This window comes from Odocoileus virginianus, chromosome 16, assembly GCF_023699985.2.
Source record: "Odocoileus virginianus isolate 20LAN1187 ecotype Illinois chromosome 16, Ovbor_1.2, whole genome shotgun sequence".
NCBI classification, from domain to species: Eukaryota; Metazoa; Chordata; class Mammalia; order Artiodactyla; family Cervidae; genus Odocoileus; species Odocoileus virginianus.
In genome coordinates, this window is record NC_069689.1 from 58,842,576 (window position 1) to 58,858,874 (window position 16,299).

Below are 16,299 nucleotides of genomic sequence, written 5' to 3' on the forward strand. Positions count from 1 at the left end.
GGGGAGGAGACTGGCTTCTGCTCAGAATAGCCGGTCTTGTCTGCTGGCCAGAGGAAGACCAGCTGCCTACGTGGCCGTTCCCTGTCCACATCAGCATCTGTGTGTGTGTGTGTGTGTGTGTGTGTGTGTGTGTGTGAAAGAGAAATGTGACCCTATGCTTTTTTTTTTTCTTCAACTGTACTGCATAGCATGTGGGATCTTAGTTCCCCAAGCAGGGATTGAACCTGGGCCTCTGCAATGCAAGTGTGGAGTTCTAACCACTGGACTGCCAGGGGGGTCCCTGTGCTTATGTTTCACTTTGTTTTGTTTTTTGAGAAGCCAAATTTATCATTTATTTGTATATAACAGACTGTCTTGAACATCCAAGAGAAACATATAAAAACCTTAAGAGACTATCTTTAAAATAATATAAAGTCTCACAAAAATCAGTAACTTTTCTATATGCAAACATCACATAGACTATATATTTGAAGAAGAGATTTCCTTTATAATGCCTATATGCTAAGTCTCTTCAGTCGTGACTTCATGGACTGTAGTCCGCCAGGCTGCTCTGTCTCTAGGATTCTCCTGGCAAAAATACTGAGGTGGGTTGCCATTTCCTCCTCCAGGGGATCTTCCCTGACCCAGGGATCAAACCCAAATCTCTTACGTCTCCTGCATTGGCAGAGGCGTTCTTTACTACTAGAGCTACCTGGGAAGCCCTTCCTTTATAGTATGAATTATTAAATATAATATGAACCATAAAATACCTAGGAATAAACTTATAAAATGTACAGGATCTTTGTGAAGAAAACTCAAATAATTTTGAGGACCATACATGAATAATTTAACAAATAGAAAAAAAGTCTATTGGAAAGGAGTAGGAAGCCTTAATATTTTTAAAAAAGTATCAATTTCCCTTAAATTGATATATAAAGTTAATGCAGCCCCCATAATGATATCAGCAAGATTTTAATTTTCAGTGACTACAGTAGCCATGCTTGTGTTTTCGTATCTCGAGAATGTGGCCCCTTTCCCAAAGCCAGGCTGGACCTCATCGTGTGGGCTGGCCCCATGAGCGTCCTCAGGGTCACTGTCTTTGGGATCATTCTGTTCACTTGGCAGGGAACTCTGCCAGCTCCCCCAGCCCCCCTGTGGCTGCGTTCTTCAGAGCTGCCCTGTGTAAGAGCTCTGTCATATTAATCCCTCCATTCTACACAGATAAGGAAACCAAGGCCCAAATAGTACAGCCAGTCCTTGCCCAAGGTCACACGGCTGGTAGATTCTCCACCGTCCCACACTGCCTGTCTATACTCAAGGCAGGAACCTTCAGGAATCCTCCCGGGGCAGCCAGTCGTGCTCCACAGCTGGAGCCAATGGGTTAGCACCCAGTGGCCTGTCCGGTGCTTGGAACTCAGTTCCCATGATCTGACCTAGGAATTCCAGAAAGAATGTGAGATCCACAGATCCAGCACCTGCTTTGGACTGTGGGTTTTATCAGGTGCTTCAGAGGACAAAACTGTGACCAATCTCTCTTAATCATCAGGCAGTCGTGAAGACTGTTTTTGAATGTTTAAGTCACAGTGGACTGCCTGGTTGAAAACGTTTCACCCCTAAAAATAAATGTTTTTTTTTTAATTCCAGTTTAATGGACAAGTGAATTACAGGAATGAGTGTGAAGTCATTTCCCTAAATCAGGTCAGATTCTCGCTCATCAACTCTGAAATTAATCACATGATATTATCTGCTGTGTTTTCAGTCTGTGGTGTTTGAAACCAAAAGTACGTATTTTCCAGTCACATTCCTAGGACCTTGAGGTGAATGAAAGATAATGCAGATTATTAAAATACAGTTGTATTTACTTAAAAAAATTTTTTTAAAGAAGACTTTAGATAGAGAACTTTCCTTAGCCAGGCAGTATAGCTTAGAAGCCAGGAACTTTTTTTTTTCTTAGTGGCTAAGTCTGATGTGTTGGGTTTTTTAAAAATTAATTTTTATTGGCATATTCGATCCCTGCGTTGAGAAGATCCCCTGGAGGAGGGCATGGCAACCCACTCCAGTATTCTTGCCTGTAGAACCCCCATAGACAGAGGAGCCTGGTGGGTTACAGTCCATAGGGTTACAAAGAGTAAGACGCAACTGAGCGACTAAGCACATAATTGCTTTACAACATTGTGGTAATTTCTACTATACAGCAAAGTGAATCAGTTCTACCCTTCCTTTTTAGATTTCCTTCCCATCTAGGTCACAGTAGCTGTACAGAAGGTTCTCATTAGTTACCTATTTTATACATAGTAGTGTGTATATGTCCCAATCTCCCAATCCATCCCACTCCCAACTTCCTCACTTGGTGTCCATATGTTTGCTCTCTGCATCTGTGACTTTGTTTCTACTCTGCAAATAAGTTCACCTCTACCATCTTTCTAGATTCCATGAATAAGTGATATTATGAGATACTTGTTTTTCTCTTTCTGACTTATTTCACTCTGTATGACAGATTCTAGGTCCCTCCACATTCCTGCAAATGGCACTATTTTGCTCCTTTTTATGGCTGAGTAGCATTCCATTGCATGTATGTGTCATGTCGTTTTTATCCATCCCTCCGTTGGTAGACATTTAGGTCACTTCCATGTCCTGGCTATTGTAAATAGTGCTGCAGTGAACATTGGGCTCCAGAGCAAGGAAACAAAGGGAAGTGTTGAATGGGAACAGCAGCTTGAGGGGAACCTAACTGCAGATTGTTTTTGAAAACTTCCCTCATCACGGAGGATCAGAGATTATCATGTGATTTGGTGATAACATGGAGGCATCCCTCAGGCCTGAGGTGACATGGGGTTGGCCAGGACTCCCGCACACACACTGTGGTTGGAACCCCGCAGGGGAGTCCCCGCCCTGCCTCCTCTGTCCTCTGGTCCTCAGCTGTCAAAGCTGGATCCAGGCTGTCTGTTTAAGCCTGGGGTCGTTGGGCTCCAGAGAGCGGGGCGTCAGGAGCTTGTTGGGAAGATCCACAGCTTTCACGAGAGTCTCAGGGGGCCTGGGCTCCACCCCAGCACTTCAGAACCTTTATCCCTGAGACTCATTTCAGGAAGGAGCTAGACATGGGGCAAGAGGGACCCCTCCTGTGGCCTGGAGTCAGTAGGGAGCAGGCAGGGGGGTCTCTACCACAGTGTGTGGCTTCATTCATAGTTTTTAATATTCTTTTCTATTGTGGTTTATCCCAGGATGTTGAATATAGTTCAAGGGTTCCCTTCTCTCCAGAGTTCCCTGTGCTATATAGGTGGACCTTGTTGTCTATCCATTCTGTATGTAATAGTTTGCATCTTACTAACCCCACACTCTCAATCCATCTCTCCCCCAGCCCCCTCCCCCTGACAATCACAAGTCTGCTATCTACATCTGTGAGTCTGTTTCTGTTTTGGAGATAGGTTCATTTGTGTCATAGTTTAGATTCCATATATAAGTGATGTCATATGATATTTGTCTTTCTTTTTCTGACTTACTTCACTTAGCATGAGAATCTCTAGTTGCATCCATATTGCTGCCAATGGCATGATTTCGTTCATTTTTATGGGTCAGTTCATTCTTAGTTTCATCTCTTCCTTCTCTGAGAATTCTGTCCTTTCTGAAGTGATGCCTTGAGAAAAATCACCCAGGAGGGCAAATTAGTGCCCCTTTAGTGGGGCAGATATGTTCCCACTAAAGAGAAGCGCTAGGCCTGCGGGACCTGTGGTCCTTGTGGCCAGGCCACGGAGGGAGAGGATGTGGCCTTGAGGGCTGGGCTGAGGGGGTGGCTGGCAGTGGAGTGGATGGCACCTACCACCCCCGTCACTGCCTGGCCCCTGCCCCACAGTGCTGCCAACGTGAAGAAGTGGGAGATTGAGCTGCAGACCCTGAGAGAAAGCAACGCGCGGCTGACCTCGGCGCTGCAGGAGTCGGCGGCCAGCGTGGAGCAGTGGAAGCGCCAGTTCTCACTGTGCCGAGATGAGAACGACCGGCTCCGGAACAAGGTGGGCTCAGCTGAGGCCCCAACCCACAGGGAGTGGGAGGCAGGCATGGGATGGGGCAGCTGGGGCCTTCCTTCCACTCCATCCCCCCCTCCCTCCACCTCCCTCCACCTCCCGCCTGCTTTCATAAGGGGAGTGTAGCCACGCACAGAGGTGACTTAATCCTTCTATTGAACCAAGTCTCATCGTTTGTGTTGCCAAGGGGAAGAGGAATCAATGGGAGACAGCAGCTTTGTCTCTCAAAGAGCACTGTCCCATGTGCACTGCAGGTTGGCCTTTCGTGGGCAGCCTCCTTTTGCTATTCTCTGTTGGTTCAGTGACCTTCCAGAGGGTGAGAGAAGAAAACAGACTGAGGAAATGGTGGGGTGTGATTGCTCAGAAACCCTGCTTCTGTGCAGACCACTATTTCTGAAAACATGAATTAGGAAGCCAGGACAGGAAGTGTGAGATGGGGACGGGGTGCCCACTGCCCTCATGTGCCCTCCACCCTCCTACCTTGACATCCGAGCATCTTGACTTTTTTTCAGGATTTACCCTTGCCCTTCTCTGTAATCAGTCCCTCACACTCTGATGTTGGGCTGAATTGATGTGGAGGTTTGGGGGCCCCCAGTTGAGATCCCGGGGTTGCCATGCTGTTTTGCTGGTCAGCACTTTCCCCAAAGTGACCATGGTCTGCTTTGCAGATTTCAGGGTCTGCACCACATTGAGATGGGGACTGGCCCCCCTCACCCCCGTTTGTAACCCCCCACCCTGTTCTGGGCGGATCCCCTGGAGACCGCTTGCCTTCCATGTCTCTCTTAGCACAGATGGCACGTGAAAGTGCCTCGTGTCCTTTTTTCACAAAGTGCTGATGGTGAGGGGCGCAGGCCGAGTGCTGACTCTGCACCTTCCCTCCTGGGCTGGGCTCATCTGCCTGCCAGAGGGATCGATCGCCCTCTTTTCCCAAGCCAAGAGCTGAGTTTTCTTGCTTCATGTCTGAGTGTAAGAACCAAAGGGCCATGTTGGGGGGTTGGGGGGATGGTGTGTGGAGGAAGTGCCTGCTGTGTAACTTGCTTGCTGCATGGGAAGCCCTGGGAACTTGACTTCCAGGGTGGGGTGTGGATGTTGGGGGACCTCTGACAGCCCCCAAGGCTGGGGGTGAGATCCTGAGGGTTGCTGCAGTCATCTCTGAGAATGGTCCTCAAGGTGACCACCCAGTGCCCTTCACCCTGAGGACTGCCACTGCCCACTAGCGGGGACCCCATTGACCTGGCGCTTTTGTGTTACTTGGTTCCACTCCTGCCATCCACTCTGGCCCCTGGGAATTGCCCAGCATCAGACAGCAATGTCAAGGTTGTCAGGCCTGTACATCCCTTCCTGGGGGTCAAGCTGGAGAAGGAGAGAAAGAGGCACTCTGAGGATGTGCCAGTTCAGCCAGCAACTGTCATCTGTCCAGGAAGAGGCCCACAGGCCAGGCCCCTTCTGCGTGCATCAGTGGGGAAAGGTCATCTTGATTTAAAAGCATTGGAAATGTCATTGAGTCCCGCAGAGCTGCTCGGTTCTCTACCCTGCTGACTTCAGCTCTGGAGATGCAACAGAATCATTCAGGGCACGATTAAAATAAGGTGAACATCATTCTGGGGAGAAGCAGAGAGATTCATGGGACATCTGGCCCCTACTTGTGACAGATCCTTAAAATCAAATCTAGAACTACTGTCCTGTGGCTACAAGAGAAAACCAGAATCCTGGAGCATCCTGAAGCCAGGTTGTATGACTTCCGTGGCTTCACTGGTATTAAGTGAGGCGCCCTGTGCCAGTATGAGCAAACAGCCTGGGGCAGCCCCATAGAGTTCATTTGTAGCCACAAGGAAACATTTGTAAGTGGGTTAATTTAGGGTTTATTTTAAAAGAGCTGTGGCAATCTCTTGTTTAATGATTAAAGTAAACCCCATGGACTGCAGCCTGCCAGGCTTCTCTGTCCATGGAATTCTCCAGGGAAGAATACTGGAGTTGGTAGCCATTCCCTTCTCTGGAGGATCTTCCCAACCCAGAGAGCAAACCCAGGTCTCCTGCACTGCAGGCGGATTCCCTACTGTCTGAGCCACCAGGGAAGCCCAGAGTAAGCTGGCACCCCTGCTTTTAACATGTGATATTTATTATTAAAGATTGACGAGCTGGAAGAACAGTGCAGCGAGATCAACAGAGAGAAGGAGCAGAATACCCAGTTGAAGAGAAGGATTGAGGAGCTAGAATCAGAACTCCGAGAAAAGGAGATGGTGAGTGGCAGAGCTCTGAGCCATGCTGCTCATGTCCCCTGGGCCTCGGCAGGTGATCACCCAGGGACACAGCATGTGGCCGTGGGACGTGTGATCGGCCCTGGCAGCTGCCCAGACAGCAGCACAGAGACCGAGCCAGGAGCCACACCAAGGCACAAAGAGCCCAGAGCAAAGGCCTGACCATTACCCTGTGCAGCCTCCTTGAGTTTATTACATATAGTCAGGCTCTCAGATCCCAGAGGAGTTGGACATTTTCAAACGCTCTTGGAAACTTTCATAGATGGTCCCTCATCAGAAGTTGAGTTCTGCTGTCAAATTAACACAGCAAGAACCCCCAGTCACACAGTCATTTATCTCCTGGGGGACAGGACAGAGTGACTCCCCTCTGTCCGAACGAGTCCCATTCCGAGAGCCTGTTCAAAAGTCCAGTTTGTTCCTAAGTCCAACAAAGTTAGCCTTGGTAACCAACTAACACAATCGGCTATGTAGTACTGTGCTGTAATAGGTTTATCATACTTTTCACACAAATAATACATAAAAGGCAAACCCCAAAAATAAGACATCTTTAATCTTGCAGTTTAGTACCTTGAAAAGTACAGTAGTGTCAGCTACCTCACCACTGCTTTTACACTTGCTTCTGGACATCCTGGACTTGAAATAAAGATACTATACTACTGTCCTCCATACAGTCCTGTGTGGTAAAGTACACAAAAGCTCAACCATGTGTAGAGGATGCTTTCATGTGACAGTGTACACCAAGCACATGAACTAATTTATGCAACTAGACATGCGAATGAACGTTCTCATCTTTGTAAGTTTGCAGCTCGAAGGTTCGTATGGAGGGGACTCACTGTCCACAGAGGCTGGAGACTGTGGGCAAGTTACCAGTCCTCTCTCAGCCTCACTTTCCCTACAAAAACAGGAATCTTACTTCTCTTTTCATGGTGGCATGCAGGCTTCATGCTTTAATTCACAGGACATACTCAGCCTTTAGAATTACCTGATGTGTTTTAGGTATAACATCATCACCATCATTTACACGGACAACACAGGTTCCAAAAGGCACTTCCATGACTGTACGTACACATTTAGGGATTTTCAAGAGTACATTTTGTCTGACATGTTCTCACATTCTTCTTCAAACTTCTGTCTCCCGTAGGAGTTGACAGACCTCCGAAAACAGAGTGAAATCATACCTCAGCTCATGTCAGAGTGTGAATACGTCTCTGAGAAGTTAGAGGTAAGAGCAGGGAGCACATGCACTCTGACTCAGATTCGAAGGCATCCGTCATGTTACCCATTTCTCTGAGGCTTCTCCCATTCTCGCCTCACTTGGTGAAGAAGAGTGACTTCGGATTCCTAAACAGCCAGCGTAACTGCTTGCTGGATGCCTGCTCTGCCCCCAGGGGAAGACTCAGCCGGTCTGCCTTTTGTTTTTCTACTTTCACAAAGCTTTCGTGCGAAACTGTAGTGCAGGTGGCTGTTTCCTGCCGGCAGAAGTCCCTGCAGACCCACTGAAGGGCCAGGAAGGAGCAGGGGACAGAGGGAGGGCTAAGGGAGGGCCTCAGACCAGGGACTGTTCCACTGCCCCAGCCAGTGACCTTGGATATGACCTTGGGCAGGCCGCCCCTTCCTGGCCTCAGATTTCTGATCCACAGAAGGAGTGTTTTCAGGCCCTCTCTCACCTCCGAGGGTCTCCTCACTTCTAGAGCACTTTGTTCAGGTACACAGCCTCAGTATTAGTAACTGGTTCCTGTAACACATATTTAGAAGGCCTCTTTTTATCCCCACAAGATGGAAGTTCTTGTTTGCTATGAAGAATGCTCCCGTAAGGACTCACAGCAGTCCCGCCATTGGAAGCTTGAATGTCTCCATGGCAACACCACGGGACAGACGGTGCACAGACCCACCATCCCTGCGTCTGGCACGGCCAGTCCTCCCTCACGGACGGCCAGAGGCTGGCCTGGGGCCAAGGAGGCCTCACCTTCTCAGTGGAGACAAGTCACTCTCCCATTCATGCTGTCTCTCCCCCAGAATGGACCCCAAAGGGGGCCCTGCCAACAACCCTGGGCCTGGGGCTGAAAACCCCACGGGCTGGGATGTCAGATTTCCTCTGCCAGGCACTTGAGGAAAGCATCGCTTGGCACCGGGCTGCTTTGGGCAGAACTCCGAGTTCTGTGTTCTCTGTGGGCATCGTTTTAAGATGAGATCTCTGCTGGCAAACAGCAGGAAGGAGGGGCACACATCTGATGTCCAGGATTGGGGGGGGGTGCACTTGACACCTCCAGAGAGGCAGGCCCACCTGCGGGGACTGACTGACTGACTATCACAGGTCTCAGTGGGCTCCTCCTGCTTTGTTCCCAGACCCTTCTTTCTGTCTCCTCTTTTTTTAAAAAAATTATGTGTTTGTTTTTGGCTGCGCTGGGTCTTCATTATTGTGCTGGGGCTTTCTCTAGCTGTCGCGAGCAGGGGCTACACTTTGTTGTGGTGCGTGGGCCCCTCACTGCAGTGGCTTCTCTTGCTGCGGAGCATGGGGTCTTCACTAGTTGCAGCTCCCGGGCCCTAGAGCAAAGGCTCAGTTGCTCTGAGGTCTGTGGGATCTTCCCAAACCTGGGATCGAACCTGCGTCCCCTGCATTGGCAGGACTCACCCCCACTGTATCAGCAGTCCGTCCTCTCTCCTTCCGCTGCAGGCGGCAGAGAAAGACAATCAGAACCTGGAGGACAAAGTGCGGTCCCTGAAGACGGACATCGAGGAGAGCAAGTACCGACAGCGCCACCTGAAGGTGGAGCTGAAGAGCTTCTTGGAGGTGCTGGACGGCAAGATTGACGACCTCCACGACTTCCGCCGGGGCCTCTCCAAGCTGGGTGCCGACAACTAGGTCCCGAGTGAGTCCCCAGGGTGTGTGTGACCCGCAGTAGTGCTAGGACGTCCTCCTGTTCGCGTGGCTTCTGTCAATGCAGGCGCGGTCTGTCGTGTTTCCAAACCAGGGGTGCCGTCCACCCTCTCCTCTCCAGAATAGAAATCCCCCCTCGCTTCTTCTCTGGCCTCGCGAGGTCGTGGATGACTGGACGATTCTGACTCAGGAATCCAGAACTAGGTCTACCTTAAACGTTTACGCAGTTAGGGCAGGGATGTTTATATCTTCTTTGAGGGCTGTTGCAACCATATGAACTGGAAAAAAAAATAGTATTTTCTAATCCGAATAGGAATAGCCTTTCCACCTCTTTTTTTTTTTTTTTTTTTTGGTTTGTTTTGTTTTTTTGAGTAGAGTTCGGAGTATTCGAATGTCCACCAGGCTCCAGTGCATGGGGCGTGGCCATAGTAACTTCCCTCTCAGCATATATAGAGATGCTTTCAAACAATGACTTAGTAGATACTTGTCCTGAGAGGAGACATGTGTCTCGTGGGGTTGTTTCCTGGCTGGGAAATCACCTACATCCACTCAGCCCACTTCCACCGGCCCTCCAGTTTATAAGGTTGCAACAACGTTCCTTTTCTTGGTTTTAATTTCTGAACAGGATACTGTGCTGTGGGAACAGCACACAGTGAGGGTGCCTAGCACAAAGTAGGTGCTTAATAAATATTTGTTCAATTAAACGTATACACAGAATTTAGTGTTTTAATCAATGCCCACCCCCCTCCTGCCAAAGCCCCTGTTGGAAAGTCTCCCGTCCTGGTGCACTGGGTCATTCTTTATCAGCCATGAATGTGACTTTGTGAGCAGACTCGTGGATTGGCTCAGCTGGCCCTGGGGCCGGGCAGGTAGCGGTGGAAGCAGCAGGAAATGGTCTGAGCCCCAACCCCCAACCCCACAGGAGTCCATCCTGGTTCTCTGTCGGGGTAGGGGTGGGCGGCACCTCTAACACTGCAACCACTCTTCCTCTCCAAGCGTGAGGGCTGGGGATTCCAGGACTGCCGACTGTCCCTGGTAGAGGGGCTGTCCAGGGCTTGGGATTTAGGATAGGATCCTCTGTTGGGTTTAGATAATTGAAAAAGAAATCACATAGGATCACACAGGCCCATGAGGGAGAGTGGGCTCGAAGTGACCAAGCCTCGGCCTTAGAGGAGTTCTGCCAAAGTCTGCTTCCTGCGTCCATCTGTTCCTGGGAAGGAAGGGACCAGAGCCGTAAGCCTCTCCTCTCTCACTGAGTTTCTTAGTGGAGCAAGTAAGTGGGTGTCTCATTTGCCCTGTGCATGACACAATTGTCTGAATTTCCCTGGCTATAGGCATTTCTAAATGCCTTTGATGGAGGGGGAGGCTTTAGTGCCTCCATACCTGCTCTGAGAACCGCTGTGAGAACTTCTCCCTCTAGAAAGGTTTTCTCACATGTTAGAATTTATCCCTGCTGAATGTAGATAAGCAATACAATAGCCTGAGGAGGTGGGCAGGGGACATGAGGATGTGACTGCCATGTCCTACTGTTCTTCGTGTCACTGAAACATCTCCCAGAGCGAGGAGGTCTGGTTTGGGATGGGGAAAGACAGGAGGCTGGTGGTCTGGGGCACTGGGCCATGCCAGGGAGACCTGCAAGCAGAGTGGGCGGCTTTGGTGAGGTCCACTGGGCCGGAGGCAGCCCTCCTGATGGGCGGTAGGGCTGCTGGCCACCCCCCTCCCTGCTGCTCCGGACAGCTCTCAGGGCAATGGCGACCTGGAGAGCTAGACTGGTCCTGGGTCAGCCCTGTGGTCCAGCATTGGGCTAAAGGGTGTTCTTCTCAGGTCAGGTGAGTGCACTGACAGAAGGTGGGGCGAGTTTGCTGTCCAGGAGCAGCAGACACCAGGATTCCGAAACCTCAGCTTGGGTCATCTGACACCCACCACCTCTGTCTGTGAGGCGGTTTATTCATCTAGAAGAAGCTGTCCTGACTACCCTGAATATACTCAGGGGACGTATTCATTAGAGGACAGAATTGTCTGAGCCACCAGCATGTTCCAGAGCAGCAGGGCCCTGAGCATGGTGGGCTGCTTTTATCCCTGTGTGGTTGAGACCCCTGACGCCTGTTTGCCGACAGCTAAAGAGCTGGGTGAGTGCTGGCAGGTCTAGGTGAGGAGTTGCGAGCCCCCATGGGGTGGGCCCAGCTGGCTCTACACCATGCAGCCCAGGAGAGGGGCCTCTCACGAGGAAGCTGACATGGGCTCAGCAGGGGCAGAAACCGTGGACTCTCAGTTCCTTCTGCTTTTCTTTGAAAATCTTAATGGTTCTTCATTTGCTCTTTTTAAAAGGAAAAAACAGGCCCAGGACAACCTCAGCAGTCTGTCGAGTGCCTGGCCCTATGCAACAGCCTCTGAATGTCATGATAATGACCCACCGAATTTGTTGTAGTTCCCTGTGAGCCAGTTAACTGGGCCCTTGTTTATTAGGAAGTCCAGCTCCCCTCTCGGCACTCACACCCTTCGGTTGTCTCAATCTTAAGCCAAACGCAGGCAGGGCATAAACGCCACCCCCACCCCTACCCCCGCAGGCACCTCGGCCACGTTGTGCTGCTGGAGGGTTTATAGCCAGGGCTGCATCTTTGTCCTGAGTGGTGTCTCCTGATTTGACATTTCCAAGACTGGCTGCCTAAATCCTGATGTGCTTTCTTTTTTTCTTTCTGCATCTGTAAAGCCCGGGACTAAAACAAGCGAAGTAAAATTTAGAAGCCTTCAACCATAATGATCCTTAAAAATAATTTTCGTTTCAAGTAAAGACCCACTGGGTATGTGATCCAGTGGAGGGTGAGGAGGGGAGGTGAAATCTTCCTAGTGCGCAGGGAACAGAAAACCACCCGAGAGACCAGGACAGCGTGATCAGGCCTGGAAAGAGGGTGAGTGTCTACCCGAGACCCGGAACTTGGGTGCCCCCTCTGTTCCACACTCCCTTGTAGGCTGTTACTCTGGATCATGGTTGGGTGAGAGAACATGGCACAGATCTTTCCCCATTTTGCAGAGGAAGCAGAGACAAGCGACTCCCCCAGGGTCAACCAGCTAGTGAGTGAGCAACGGCTTGGGTGGCATCTGGGTCTCCTGGAGACCCTGGTCCTGTGTCTTCCTACACATGTCCACAGCAAGTGATGACTTACAAATGAGCAAAATCAGAATTACATTTGTGTTCATTACAGCAGTGAGTCCCCTTTTGAATGATTCTGTGTTTGCAGGGATCTTTTTAAGAGATCATTGTTTAAAATGATGTGGGTGCTCTGAGAGGCAAGAGTGATGAGATGCAAACACTTTGAGTCTTTCATCAATGGCTTTCATGGAGACGGAGCTGTTTGTTCAAAACAAGCAGGAGGCCCCAAGATGTTTACAGAGCAGTAAACAGAATGCTGGTTCGGGGATGGGAGCAGTTGGGGGAATGGCCATCACTGCCCACCCCCTTCCCAGACTGGAGCCAGCACCAGGGAGGGAGCAGGTGGGCCAGTGGTTAGAACAGGTTGAGTAGGACCTGACCAGCCCCCGGGAGGACTGTCTGCTATCCGGGCTGTTGGTCTCCATCCTGCAGGCTCCTTGGGGACTTCTCTAGGCTTGGCAGCCCACGGGCACAGCCTGGAGGGTGGTTGGCTGATGTCTGACCAGTGGTTACTGCATCTGACATAAAACATCGAGCAAAGGGGGGGATATAGTTATTGTGCTGTCCAGAGGTGTCACTATTGCCCATTGTGAAAAGACTCCTTTTCTGTAGGAAAGACTGCTTTTCCACAGAAATCAGGGGCCACTCTCAGTGAAAGCCAGAGCCAACCACAGACCATGCCAGGGACCTTGTTGTGGGACATCTGGTGTGGCCAGGTGCACCTTTAGAAGGCAGGCAGGCAGGCAGCCGAGGTGGAACTTAGCAGAGGCACTCGATGGAGGCTGCCCTCTTAAGTCAGAGGGTGCCCTTTAAGACAGAGCTAGCCACCGCACTCTCTTCACCATTGAAAGTGGCTATTTTGGTCATTTGTCCTTCTAAAAGCTCTGATGATTCTTTTATTCACTTGAAACGTCACTGGGTGTTAAAGCACTGACGATGTAAACTAGCAGCCTGCAAATCAACGTCCGTATAGATTTTTAAATGATGTGCATGGTTGAAAAGGACCCTGATTTCTGATTGCATGGTTTTCTCCAAAAGAAATATATATTCTGGGGATGGTGAGTGTGACGGACGGCATGGAGAGGGGGATCCTATATAGAAACGTGTGTTGTGTTACGTCTCTCTTGCATACACCTATCTCAAGAATATGGGTTTCCCAGTTCGTTTTTAAACACCAGCCAGGAAGAAGGTGATTATGGTAAGAATCTGGCAGCTGAGTGAAATGGTCTAGTGAACTTTGGAGAGTGTCTGTTGCGGGGCGGGGGGTGGGCGGCGGGGGCGCGGGGGTGGTGGTGAATGTGTTGGGGGAGGAAGCAGCAGGGAGATGAAGGAGAAACAAGGAAGGATTCTCAATTATAAAATATATGTGTAGCTAAGAGGAGTCTTCAGTAATCCTGGTGGTGATGTTATATATTCTGATATCCATCTTTGAAAAGAAGAGCTTGTGAGTCTTTTGTTTTGAGCGGAATTGTACAGTGCCCTACTCTCTTTGACGAATACAGAGCCTTGTGAAGAGGGGTGCCCCCCACCCCTAGACCACACAGATCCCTGATGCACCTGGCAGGAGCCCAGAGAAACCACAGTGGGGTCCAGACTGTGGGATGCTTGACAGGTCTGATGGATACCCAGCTATGGGGAATGTGTTACTGTTCTTACTCTGTGTTCCACTTTTAAAGTCCTGACTTTAAATAAATTGTTAGAGCAGTGTCTTATGGTGTGACAGACAATTAGGCATTTCTTGCATCACATATAAGAATTTAATGATAAGTGTGAGGTAGTTAAATGGACTGTCCCAAAAATACTGGGTTTTTTTTTCATGCCTTTTTGGTACATAAATAATATATACTTTTTTTTTTTTTTAAGAAGAAACTACAGATGAGTGAAAAGAAAAAAATCACCTGTTGTTATACCATCTGATTATAACCACTGTTAACATTTTGGCATATATCTTTTCAGATATTTTTGTATGCATCTATATAAGTTTTATTACTTTTTTCTTGAGATGCAACCATGTTATACATATTGTACTGTTTTAACTTGCTTTTTTCCTTTTAACACTATATTGTGACTATATTTCTATGTCAGTAAATGTGTAACAGCATCATATTTACCATCTGTGTAGGTTGTACTTTTGGTACTTAGGTTGTTCCCAATTTTATATGGTTGTGCTCAAGGATATGATGAAATCCTTTCTTCTAACATCTTCATGAACTTCTCAGAATACTTACTTAGGATAACTTTCTAAAATTGGACTTGCTGGCTCAAAGTATGAAGGGTGGTACAAGCCCGCCCTGTCTTCTCCCCCAGTCTGTCTGGGCACACAGGAGACACCACTTCCCAGCCCCTAGAGTCATTCAGGTCTTGTTCCTAATTATGGCCAATGAAGTATGAGCAGCAGTGACATGCGACACGTCCAGGCTCAGACTCTGAGATGCCCCGGGCAGATCTGCAGGCTCCCTGTTGCCTTGGTGACGTCCCAGGGCTGGAGCTTTTATCAGCCTGGGTCCTTGAGTGACTGTGTGGATAGCGCCCCTTCTCCCACTTTGACATGGCCCCACCTGCGTGAACCTACAGTGTGAATAAAGAATAAATGTTAAGTCTTAACACTACTGGCATGTCAGGGTTATTTTGCTATTGCAGCACATATAATGTATCCTGACTAAGAATGCAATATGCACATGTTGGGAACTTTTAATATGGGGCTTCCCTGGTGGCTCAGCTGGTAAATATCTCGCCTCAAATTGCCTTCCAGAAAGACGATACCAAATTATACTCCTGCCAGCAGTGTGTGAGAATGTCTGACTCCCTCTTTTGCACTGGTATTACTGTGGGGACTACGGGGCTAGTTTTGATATGCTTTTTTTTAATTGAAAGTGTGACCTTCCCTAGCTGAAATATTCATTAGATTATATTCTTTTCTCGTTTACCTATTTGTCTTCTCTGGCCAATTTTCTCACAAGGTGTTTAACTGTCTCATTGATTTCTAAGTTGTTTCCCCAGCCGCCCTCACTGCTCCCTGATTAGCTGACTCATTGATTTCTAAGAAGTTGTTTTTCCCCTAAAAAAAATTTTTTTTAAGTTCCATGTATGACTTGGACTAAAAAAAATTTTTTTTTTAGTCAACTTTATCTTTTCCTTCATGACTGCTGCCTTTGCTGGCCTGCTTTTAAACATCTTTGCATTTCTGATTTCAAGTTTGTATGAATTTTCACCAGTCTTTTATTTGTGTACTTTTATTGTTTTGTTTAAGCAATTAAATCTGTGATTCATTTGGAATTTATTTTCCAAATTACCCCAACATCACTTATGGGGAAACCTTTCCTTTCTCTACTGATACAAGATCCCATTTTTCACTGTGTACACAATCCTTAAATATCATAAACATCCTTCTGAACTTTCTGTTGTGGCCCATTGTGTACATTTTGGCACTGGTACCACATAGTTTGATCATCTCAAATTTAAATGTCCCCGTTTAAATAAATGTCTTCAAAAATGCCCTAGTACTTTTGTATGTTGATATTTCCAAAAGAACATCAGGATCATTTTGTAATGTTTATAGAAGAACTGGAAATTGAATTGTGTAAAATTTATAGGTTACTATAGAGAGAATTGGGCTTCCCTGGTAGCTCAGACAGTAAAGAATCCGCCCGCATTGTGGGAGACCTGTGTTCTATCCCTGGGTTGGGAAGATCCCCAGAGGAGGGCATAGCAACTCACTCCAGTATTCTTGCCTGGAGAACCTCCATGGACAGCCTTAGTAGGCTGTAGTCTATGGCGTTCCAAAGAGTCAGACACGACTGAGTGACTTAGCACAACACATAGCGAGAATTAACATTTTCATAATATTTAACCTTTCATTTCAGTAAATTTATAAAGTATTGTGTTCCTCTGTGTATTTTTTCTGGTATAGATCATTTTTTTTGTGGTTGTGGTTACTATGGTAAATGAGCTCTTTGTCCATTATATTTTCCAATTGCTAATTGTTCACATAAAGGTACACCACTGATTAAATCA

At 48.2% G+C, this 16,299-nt stretch overlaps 1 protein-coding gene across 1 annotated transcript in view; it reads left to right on the forward strand.

The window, feature by feature from the left end:
- Positions 1 to 9,842, forward strand: part of HOMER2 (homer scaffold protein 2) — an 89,069-nt gene extending 79,227 nt beyond the window's left edge. The window contains exons 6-9 of the mRNA XM_070478282.1: positions 3,830 to 3,986; positions 6,128 to 6,238; positions 7,398 to 7,478; positions 8,931 to 9,842. Of these exons, the coding sequence (XP_070334383.1) occupies positions 3,830 to 3,986; positions 6,128 to 6,238; positions 7,398 to 7,478; positions 8,931 to 9,119 (538 nt within the window). The 3' untranslated portion in view covers positions 9,120 to 9,842. The remainder of the gene's footprint in view (positions 1 to 3,829; positions 3,987 to 6,127; positions 6,239 to 7,397; positions 7,479 to 8,930) is intronic.
- The last annotated feature ends 6,457 nt before the right edge of the window (positions 9,843 to 16,299 follow it).